This window comes from Anabrus simplex, chromosome 2, assembly GCF_040414725.1.
Source record: "Anabrus simplex isolate iqAnaSimp1 chromosome 2, ASM4041472v1, whole genome shotgun sequence".
NCBI lineage: Eukaryota > Metazoa > Arthropoda > Insecta > Orthoptera > Tettigoniidae > Anabrus > Anabrus simplex.
Window position 1 is genome coordinate 1,139,333,977 of NC_090266.1, and position 12,010 is coordinate 1,139,345,986.

Sequence of the window (12,010 nt, forward strand, 5' to 3'; positions counted from 1 at the left end):
CCACTCTACCCGACCAATTGCCGAGGTTGCGGATAGTGGAAGCCTTTACCTTCCACCCCTCCAAGGGCCTTCATCGTCTGCACGGAGATGACTTTGCTTTGCTATTATTATTATTGTCATCCACTTCCATGATTATTGTCCATGTAAACCGAGTGTCTTAGTAAGGAATTCCTACTGCAGTGTGTTCAGTTATTAAATGACATTTACAAGTAGTCGCATTTGTCATTCTTACCGCGGAGATTTGGGATTTGTTACTTGGTTTGTGATATCTTTTGGTCTTCGCATCTTAGAAATTGGAGCTTGGAATGTTTGAGAAATCTTGTTTGCATTATTTGGTTATTACCAGTGTTGAAATGCGTCCAGGTGGCACGGTCTCTCTTGGTGTTAATTCTCGATATCCTGCTCGTTATGGTTTGTGATATTGAACAGATGTCTGGATGTTTTCTTATATTTGCGTGAAGTATGAACATTTTGTAAATGTTTCAAGAACTGTTTTATTTTATGAACTTGAGTGTTTTATTTGTGTGCTGTAAAGTTACGGGGACTGTAAAGTTACGGGGATACGGAACGGTTGAAACGGTCAAAAATATCATTTTTTTATATTTTTATATTTTATGAATCTCTAAAGTCTGGTCTTTAAAATGAAGTATCATACATTATAGTTTAACAATTAAAAGTTGCCACAATTTTAATTTAAACTTGCGCTAACAATGAGAAAATCATATGTGTGGAAAGTTTTAACTGCAGTTTTCTCAGTTTCTAATTTTTTCAAATGTATGTTCCTTTTTCTAGGTGACTATTTATCACAGAGCTGTGTAATTTTCATCATTAATTTGTCTCATATTGATTAACATTTTAACGGAGGGATTTCCTGATTTATGTAAAACTGTTTGAAATTTGGCTGTGTTTTAGGAAAAAATATTCTATTTATTGACTGTTTAAAAAAATATGTGTCTGAGTCCCCGTAAGTCCAATTACAAAAACGCTCCGTCAGTATGTCAAATAAGGTTTGAATAAAATGTGACATAAATTTCATTTTCATAACTTTATTAGATCCTGAGAAAAAGGAACATGAATTAAACAAATTTAACATTGGTAAGATAGGCGGCTTCGTATCCCCTTAAGTGCAAAGTCGATTGTTCAAATCCACCAGTTTAGGTGTGTGATTTATTCCTTTTGTTCCAGATGAGTTAATGTGTTACTCTAAATTAGATATTTATTCAGTTATTTTGAATACTAGGTGTAGACACTTTCCTAGGTGCGTTGACGATCATTGGTAAGGATCCTACCGTGATGCAACACGAAAATGGGATAGAACACTGATAGAAATAAATTCTTACATCGTGTGTTCGAACTTTAAACGATGGCAGCACTGCACAGAGACGATCAAACTATAGTGTGCAAGGGTGGAGGGGAGTTGCAGTGCTTACTACAACGCAGTAGAGTTAACAAGTCCAGGTAGAGTAAGTGCTTTCTTTTTTTTGTTAGTTGCTTTACGTCGCACCGTCACAGATAGGTCTTATGGCGAGGAGAAGTGCTTTCTAATAGGCATCAACACAGTAGTGAATGTTCAAAAGATTTTCGATGAGAACTATTTAGATATTAAGTAAGTTTCATTTGTCCATTTTTGCCTTTTCTTGCGTTTTTTACAGGATAAGACCTTTTCAGTCTTTTTAGGTCTTAATGGCTTTCTTTTTGGAACTACACCTCCTTCCGACTACATTTATACACCCCACTCTCAATGCGAATATTCATTAGTTCATTCATCATCCTTAAACATTTCAGGAGGAAGAGAAAATGAAATTAAAATGAGATGAAAACATGAAATTTAGCTCGAAAAAATAAGGGGTATAAAATTATGTGTAAGATAACTGAAATATTAAAAGAAGAAAATTTTGATTTGATTTTTTAAACAGGAAAATCTCACTTGCTACAATTATGAACCCTAAACATCCGTTGATGTGGAGAGAATTTTCTCAATGTTTTGTAACGTTCTCTCTGAAAACTGACGATCCTTTACACTTAAGAACATGGAGATGAATATTGTGATATACTGCAAAACTAACTGAGGTAAGGTTTCCGAATTCCAATTTCTGTAACCCTAGTGGGATTCCAATTATAGGTACTAATTTCAGTTTCTTTCTTCAGGATGTCCAGCACGTGTTCGATGAATTCATTCTAGGTCCTAAAAACATGTCATACTTAATTCTGCAAGTACCATTTTTAACAAACATGGAACTGTTTTTTTTAAATTATGCTAATAAAAAAGCCGGGCTGACTGGCTCAGACGGTTAAGGCGCTGGCCTTCTAACCCCAACTTGGCAGGTTCGATCCTGGCTCAGTTCGGTGGTATTTGAAGGTGCTCAAATACGACAGCCTCGTGTCGGTAGATTTACTGGCACGTAAAAGAACTCCTGTGGGACTAAATTCCGGCACCTCGGCGTCTCCGAAGACCGTAAAAGTAGTTAGTAGGACGTAAAGCAAATAACATTATTATTATTATTATTATTATTATTATTATTAAAAAATATATAACCTCTGAGAGAAGAAATATTTCACTCATACTTTTTTCACTGTATATTTCATACTACCAGAATTTTGCATTTTTAAACATTATATTCCTTTATTAAATATGCAATTAAAACAAAAATTATAAATGAATTTGTATAGCATTTTTGCATCCTTATTGGCTGCTTTCTTGCACTTTTATGAATAACTTTAGGACTTCTTACATGTTTTTAGGCAGTGTATACGCCTTCACCTTCCGAGCTCTACTTATAACTATTATTCACTTACCTTCAACGAACATCCAAAAGAATGTACTAATGTGGAAGTAATGTAGCAACAGCGTGAGGAATATACATAATGTTGTGTCAGTGTGGATGTAGAGCTGCAACAGAGAATAAGATCACATTATTTCAGCACTGTTTACTTTTGGTAAAACTACAGCATTATTAGCCTATGCAATTCATAAAAGTGAATATATTAAGTATAGAATCGAAAAATAATAAAGTGGGAACTGATTTCACTAAAGCTCACGTAACAGCAGCTAAAAAATAACGGCACTGATTGTCATAACAATTACTGTAACAAGCAAAATGGGCTTTATATGAAGATCATAAAATGAAACAGACAGGTTTCGGCACTAAAAGCTCAATCGTAAGCCTCCACACTCGACGAACTTAATTCCTATAATTTTACACTATTTTGCTACTAATATTGAAGAGAGGAATATAGTTTGGTAAGTTTGAAATCGCTGAGACTAATCGACATTAACAAATATTAATTATCACTTATTGAAGAATTGTTCCTTATTAGTTTAACAACTATTTTGCTACCCATTTTATGTCGCACTTTGATGACGATGGGATGGTCTTAATTAAGGTGCGCGCGGCTGTGAGCTTGCATCCGGGAGATAGTAGGTTCGAATCCCACTATCGGCAGCCCTGAAGATGGTTTTCCGTGGTTTCCCATTTTCACACCAGGCAAATGCTGGGGCTGTACCTTAATTAAGGCCACGGCCGCTTCCTTCCAACTCCTAGGCCTTTCCTATCCCATCGTCGCCATAAGACCTATCTGTGTCGGTGCGACGTAAAGCCCCTAGCAAAGAAAATTAATTAAGGTACGGCCCCAACAGCGCTTCAGCCCTGATGGGCCTTAATCTACCAAGCGACCGCAGCACAGCATGAATACCTGCAATTTCGACATGACGCATAATCAGCACAACGAATTCCCCACGCAGTAATTTTTGTCTATCTAGACCGAATACGCAGAATTTTAAGTCTGGAAATGGAAAACCACAGAAATTTATGTCTAGCACAGAGGGGGTGGGATTCGAACCCACTGTCTCCAGAATTACACGTATACGAACTGCGTAGCCAAATCGCTCGAAGTAAGAGGTTTGGTCATACATAATCTCCTTTAAGTAATCGATGTTCGTAACTTTAATAGCCCGTATTAGGTGTATTTAGTCTTGATATTTCTATGTACTATCGATGAAGTTTATGACAACATATCATAATATTCAAAATATTATTGTGCAATTTAATTCATAGAAGGATAAGTCACTAATAAATTCCTTGTCGCCCACTTTAAAGAACGAATATTACTTATGAAGAATATTCATGGCTTAGGCTTGTCATCCAAGAAAACTTATGTTACATTTTTTAAAGCGTGAACATTAACATTGAGTTTTAATGCAAGTTGCCTCATAAATCTTTAATACACCCGTTCTCATAAAAACCAGAACACCTTGAAAGACTAGAGATAGGAAGTTCACATTCAAAGGACATGACCATTAGTATGTTTTGAAGAAATGATTAGCACTGGAACCATGTCGGCCCTCAGATTCAATGTCCGCATCGATATGTCGGCGCACTACCACCCACTGATAAAATGTGCCGGCGGCTCTTGTTGGCGCTATAAACCGAAGGTGATGGATCAGTGTAACTTGAGCAGACGTGCAGGATGCCTCGCAGATGCATGCGAGAACATGAGTGTATTATGAAATAAAAATCCACGGCCTGATTCCAGTTTCAACCGGGTCAGGAATGGAATGAATGAACCCCTTGACCTAGCGACGAGGGTAAGAATTATGCCGGTTGCCGAAGCCTATCGCACTCCTATGGGGCATTAATTAGAATCTGACAGATGAAATTATATTGGAAGGTATTGCTGGAGTGAAAGATGACAAGAATAACCGGAGTATTCGGAGAAAAACTTGTACCACCCCCGCTTTGTACAGTACAAAAATATCATATCGAGCGACCGGGATTTGAACCACGGAACCCAGCAGTGAGAGGCCCGCGTGCTGGCACCTAAGCCATGGGCGTTTTTAAATATTATAATACACGCATTAATCGCACGATTAACGCAAAGGAATGCACTCTGCATATCTATAAACTTAGTGAACGTATTTACGTCACTTATATGTGAGGTTATATAACTGCAGAGCTGACGCAAGTTGATATTCACTAAATTTAGTGTATGGTTATTACTCACATTCTAGTATTTTAGAATAATATTACCATATATAGGCTCATGTTCATAAAAGACAGAGCACCTTAAATGACTAGAAACAGGAAGTTCATATTCACAGGACATGTTCATTAGTATCTTCTGCAGAAAAGATTAGCGTTTCAGTCACCTAGGTTCAGCATGTGCCCTGTTGCCTAGTAGACACTGGGTCCTCCATGGGCACTGATAACTTGTTCCATGCGTGATAGCATCGACGCGTATTACGCGCGAAAGGCGTCCTGGGGTATAACAATCCATACTGCATTCGCCTGGTTCCACAGTTCATCTTTGGTGGTCAGCATTGGGTCACAGAACCGCACCCGTTGTTCACCATATCCCACATATTTTCGATTGGTGACAAGTCCGGTGATTGGGTGGGCCAGGGTAATAGTCTGACATCCTGTGACAACAAGAAGGCACGTGTTCCTGCAGCAACATGTGGTCGCGCGTTGTCCTGCTGAAATGTGGCGTCTGGGGAGTCGTGCAAAAAAGGGAAAGGCTACGGGTCGCAGCATGTCATTCACGGAGGTCAAACTGGCCACAGTGCCTTGGACATGCATCAGCTGTGATTTGTGGTTGTACCCAATAGCACCCCACACCGTAAGGCCTTGAGTTGGCACTTTATGTCTTGTGCGAATGCAGTCAATGTGATGCCTCTCCCCCTGTATGCGCCGAACCAAAATGCGGCCATAATTTGAAACAAACAGAACCTGGATTCGCCATTCCTGTCACCATTGACGTCGTTCCATACACCATTGCAGTCTAGCATGAATACGCACATTAGTCGAAGGTAGGCGGAGAAGTGGACGACGCGCCGGTAACCCAGACTGTAATAAACTGCGACGGACTGTCACTCCTGATAGTGTACGATGTGTTACACTGTTCTACTGTTGCGTCAGAACCGAGGAGGACCCAGATCTGTCCTGCAATGCCATTCGGATGAGGTGTCGAGTGGGGGCGGGGGGATGTCTGGGTGGTGCGACCAGACCCATCTCGTTGTGTTCTTCTGTGAACCATTCTGTAAACTGTAAACACTCGCTGCAATGCCGACAAACTTCGTCCCACACGAGTAGCAATTTCCCGAATGGATGCCTCACGTTCCCCCATGCCAATAATGCGCCCTCTTTGAAACTCACTCATTTGACGGTATGGTTCTCGCATACGTATGCGAGGGATCCTGCACGTCTGCTCAAGTCACACTGGTCCATTACCTTCGTTTTATAGCGATAAAGGGAGCCGCAGGCACATTTTAACAGTCGGTGGCGGTGCGCCGAGATATCGATGTTTACCTTGAACCTGAGGGCTGACATGTTTCCAATGCTGATTACTTCTTCAGAACTTACTAATACACATGTCCTGTGAAGATGAACTTCCTATCTCTAATCTTTCAAGGTGTTCTGGTTTTTATGAACATGAATGTATTTGTCATTTCTTCTGCTTGTCACACATTCACCATTGAACTACTTCAAAACTCAGTTCTATCCCTAGTTGCCTTCTCAGTGCTTCAGGCTCCTAGAGTTATCTTCAATTTGTGACGAAGTCGATAAACATATCCGTACCTCTAACTCCCTAATCCATGTTTTCACCTAAGTGATAATTAATATTTTATATTCTAAACTAAAATTTTATAATCGTCATCATTACCTGTAGGCGTAAACACAGAAGAATAACAGGTCTGGATATTGGGAATGTTCTGTAGGATACATAAATTAACATGTACTAGTAAAATCACAGTTTTCTCACTCTACCTTTCTCAAATCAATTGGAAAATATATTTACTCTTAAGTCATATCTTATTTTCAGATCTTAGCAATCTAAAACACTGTTCTCAGCCTCATTTGCAAAGACTCAACCATTAACATTCGCAGAATGACATTGATTGTCGATCAGTATGTATTCATCAACAGGGCTTATGACAATCCACTAAGCCCAAAGTACGAACTCTGCATTTATATAGATCATTTACCAACGTTGGTGCTCATTGTGCGGTTATTAGCTACCGTGCCATACTTAACGTACAGAGTTGAGGTAAGTTCTCCTGAATAGATGGAATAATACAGGGTCATCGAGAAAAGAATATCCATATTTTTACAATGATGCTTCCAGTAGCATAAACATATTGGAGCGAATATAGTCTTACAATGAAAAGGAAAGAATGGAGTATTTTAAAACCGTTGCTGATAGTCGTTAGTCAAGTTGCCTGACCTTTAATTGACTGGATGAGACAATCCTTGCAATGAATAATGCACGTGTGCTGTGTAGCCAAGCCGGGCCAGTACGATGTGGACCATCCAGCAGAAAGCTCATTGTGAGCTTTGTTTCACAGAATTGGAATCAAAAGTCCTTGTTCAACGTAATTTTAAAACAATTTATCAGTGTTGCGATGTGTCAGACAATGTGCGCATGGAGCGATTTGGCCATGTGGATTAGGGTCGCACAGCTGTGATTTTGCATTCGTGAAATAGTAGGTTCGAATCCCACTGTCGGCAGCCCTGAAGATGGTTTTCTGCGGTTTCCCATTTTCACACCATACAAATGTTTGGGCTGTACCTTAAGGCCACGGGCACTTACTTCCCACACCTAGCCCATCCCTATCCCATCGTCGCCGTAAGACCTATCTGTGTCGGTGCGAAATGAAGGTAATTGTAACAATGCTCGCAAAGCAATACATGCTCAGATTCCGAAAGGCTGGAGTGGTGGAGGTGGCCTTATTCCCCGGCCGCCTTGGAACCCTGACCTTACTCCATTGGGCTTTTTCTGGGGATACACTGAGATCATTATTTCTAATTCTTCTTAATCTGTTTACCCTCCAGGGTCGGTTTTTCCCTCGGACTTAGCGAGGGATCCCACCTCTACTGCCTCAAGGGCTGTGTCCTGGAGTTTCATACTCTGGGCCGGGGATACAACTGGGAAGAATGACCAGTACTTAGCCCACCTCCAATGCTGAACAGGGGCCTTGCGGGGGAATGGAAAGTTTGGAAGGGATAGACAAGGAAGAGGGAAGGAAGCACCCGTGGCATCAAGTTAGGTATTATCCCGGCATTTTCCTGGAGGAGAAGTTGGAAACCACGGAAAATCACTTCCAGATGGCTAAGGTGGGAATCAAACCCACTTCTACTCAGTTGACCTTCCGAGGTCGAGTGGACCCCTTCAAGCCCTCGTACCATTTTTCAAATTTCGTGGCAGAGCCGGGAATCGAACCCGTGCCTCTGGAGGTGGCAGCTAATCACATTGACCACTACACCACAGAGGCGAACGAATATACCTCTCGAACGAAGATTTACTATATTTCAACTTCGAGGTTAGAAAAAAACCGTTTATATAATATATGTGATGCATAACCAACATGCCATTTTCTTTGTAAAATAGAAATAGACATGTGAGTTTCCCGTATCATATTGTATACAATTAATGATCCTCTTAAGCGGAAATTCTCTAAGCAGTTCTTACAGGTATTTCTATTTTTTGTTTATTTTGCCCTTGTCATCGTTTTTGAAAAATTCTAACTCGTTTCATGCGGGACAACGTTTAAAAGTGAGTGGAAAGATATTAGTAGCAGTGCATTATCAATCTTGCTTTCCGGTGTGATGATTGATGGTTCGCGATTGTTTCCTTGTGTCAGCTGCCTCGTTTTAATTTGTCTTGTCAGTCACGTTACTCGCCAGCGGCTTTTCTCATCCAGGTTGCTTGTAAGGATAATCACTCACTGCTCGTACTATACCGTGTTATTCATCCGCCCCTTCCAATGTAGTTTTATGTTACCCAACTAACGTGCGACATAGTTATATGGCGGCTATTCCCCATACTAATGTCCAGTGAGCACATTCTACACACGATTCTGAACTCTACCGACAGGTTATATCGTCCGCTCGCTAAAAATGACGCCTTGAGATTATGTAGCGACGTCCGTTGACCATGTAACAATGTTAATGTGTCGTGCCCCGATATTGGGTGAAGCGAAGAGGGGAATCGATACATAAAACTGGGTAACAGGGCAGTAATTAATGCCTTAAACACCGAAGCGAATGGCGAATATAGGCTACTCTCGTTGTACTACCAGCACGTTCACACCAGTGTAACGTAGCGGATCTAGTTAGGCGTTAGCCGAGCAATCGACGGAATGTTCCATTTCCGGTTCGATCCCTGCGTTCTTCAAATGTTTGTGTATCGGTATCATGTTTGAATACGTAATCACAGGTCCACGTTTGCCACATTAGAACGACGCTGTTATGCATCGTGTGCCCTGCGCACACTCTGCCGGTTAGGGCCTGATTGTAATCTCCACTGTCATTTGGCTTGTTTTCTACAGAGGAATACGTTGACATACTCCTCTTTTATGGGGAAGCAAGACGAAACGCGTGCCGGGCACTATTTCTGTTCCAGGAACGGTATCCCGACAGGCGACACCCATCTGCAACGACATTCCACCGTGTTGAAAAACGCCTACGGACAATGGGCGTGATTTTCAAGCAGCCACCAGTCCGCGATAGGCCCGTTCCATCGGGAGAAACAGAAAAGGCTGTTCTGGAGGCAGCTCGTAATAATCCACACATCTCTACAAGGGCGATAACACAACAGGTTTACACCAGGCAGTCTTCCGTCTGGCGAATACTGCATGAACATACATTTCACCCATACCATCTTGAGTTACACCAACAACTCAATGGGCGGGATTTCGAAGCACGATTGGAGTTCTATCGATGGCTATTAGGCAGGTTGGACAATGATGCAGAATTCGTATCGCACATCTTGTTTCCGGGCGAATTGCGAATCGACAATAGTGGGAACGTCAGCCGCCACAACGTACACTATTGGAGTCCGGACAATCCTCACTGGGTGTGACAGGCGGCCCATCAAATACGATGGGGAGTGAATATGTGGTGTAGAATCTTGGGGAATCACTTGATTGGACCTTATTTCTTTCAGGGCCATTGAACGAGGCCACACTATCTGCGCTTTCTGCGCCAAGAACTCCCACTGCTGGTGGAGGATGTGCCCTTGCACGATCGTTTGACGGAGTGGTTGCAACAGGATGGAGATCGGCCACATTCGACTTTACCCGTACGTAACCATCTGAACGGGGAACTGCCAAGGAAATGAATAGGACGAGGAAGCCCTGTTTCTTGGCCCTACAGATAATCGGATTTAAAGCCGTTAGACTTTTTCTTTTGGGGGCATTTGAAGAACGTCGTTTACACCCAAGGGCCGGAAAAACCGACCAGCACCAGTAACTCATCACGGACACCTACCAAGCAATTGCACCTGGAATGCTTCAGCTCGCAAGACGATCTATTGGACACCGAGCCCGAATGTCCATAAACCAAAACGGTCATCATATCGACCATTTGCTGCGATAAAACATTGACAGGCTGTTGTGTTCCAATTATTTTCGGTCCGTATATCCCCTGCCTGCTAACTAATTTTTCCCTGCTTAGGGCCACAAACACACTCATTCACACACAATTTCCGTGAAAGCGGGTAATGAATTTAAATTACGTGCGAAACGTATTAAATAAATATTTCAAAACTGAGGAATCATCTCCCCGTATTCGAACATAGCACCTCACACGTATGTTCTCTCAGCCGCGCCTTTACCAACCACGCTACGGCTCCGTACGGCATAGCTGCAGCTTACAGCATACATTAGGTCTACTGCGTCTCAATATCAATTTAGTGATTCGCCGACGCATCAGATTGATATGATCTAGAAGTTGCACGCATGCCTTCAAGTGTTTAATATGAGTATAATACTATGGCGTCCTATCGTGGTGAGGTGGTAAATGCGAAAATATCCGGTTGTGTTGACAGAGCATACCGGCAGGGCAGATGTCTTCAGTACGGAATTAATATTGCCGGTTGCATAAAACCAAATTGGAAGAGGCGGCTGAATATACGTTGGAGACTTCTATATGCACAACAAGTATAAAGGAAAGGAGCTTTTTTTGTAAATACTGATTTATTTCAGTTTGAAAAGAACTCTGGTTCAATAACTCTCATAACATAGGTTTCTAATTTATTTTGCCGTATTGTCTGTAATATCTGCTTTTACGACACTTTTTTATTTATCTTGTATATTGTAATGTGAAAACATCTACGAATATTTATTTATTTGGCATGTCTACTTGTGTAATGAAATGTCATGTAACATTTTAGTCCATGTTTTGAACTGTCGTCTATTGGTAGAATCTACCGTGCATATTTAATTTAAAATATGTAAAATTATTATTATTATTATTATTATTATTATTATTATTATTATTATTATTATTATTATTATTATTATTATTATTATTATTATTATTATTATTATTATTATTTAATTTTGGTGTGTATTTTCCACCCAAATTTTTCTTCGTTGTATACATTTGTCTTCTAACTGTGTTAGTATTGCGTTTGCTGGCTGACTATTTGTATGGGATCGTTATTTGCATTGTTCGGCACGTTAATTAAATGACACCTCATGTACGCATCTTAGCGTTATCCACGCCCCCCTCCATTCCAGATTATCTAACCTCTTGGCTTATTGTTTAACAAAAGCAAATATAATTTCGTACTATCACTAATGGTGGTAGTAGTAGTAGTAGTAGTAGTAGTAGTAGTAGTTTTTTTGTTATGGCAGAGAAAATCTTTTAAAGACACCACTCTGTGTGGGAGTTGGATTTCCACCAACTAAAATCCCCTGCCCTCTTCACTCAGACCATTCTGGAACTGCTTGTCGGCATGACATCAGAATGGAGTGATGTATGTTATTAAGTTCTTCCTTTCTCTTCTTTCTCCTTCATCCCTATAATGCTTGTCGCCATTGCCTTTACTGTGTTCCAGGCAAACGGGCTCTCTAACATAATCTGAACCAGATTCCCTGGCGTGAGTTGTCGGCCAAGTTGTTGGCAGGCTTTTCTTCGTTCTTCTTCCCATCGAACACAGTAGAAAAAGGTGTGTTCTACTGTATCCCTTTCAGAACAGTACCAACAACCATCTCCCTGCGTCTTTCCCA

General features: G+C 40.9%; 1 protein-coding gene across 1 annotated transcript in view; it reads right to left on the reverse strand.

Moving 5' to 3' along the window:
• The window catches only part of LOC136863809 (diuretic hormone receptor-like), a 368,577-nt gene that overhangs the window by 321,632 nt on the left and 34,935 nt on the right, over window positions 1–12,010 (reverse strand). The window contains exon 4 of the mRNA XM_067140148.2: window positions 2,797–2,890. Within this exon, the coding sequence (XP_066996249.1) occupies window positions 2,797–2,890 (94 nt within the window). The remainder of the gene's footprint in view (window positions 1–2,796; window positions 2,891–12,010) is intronic.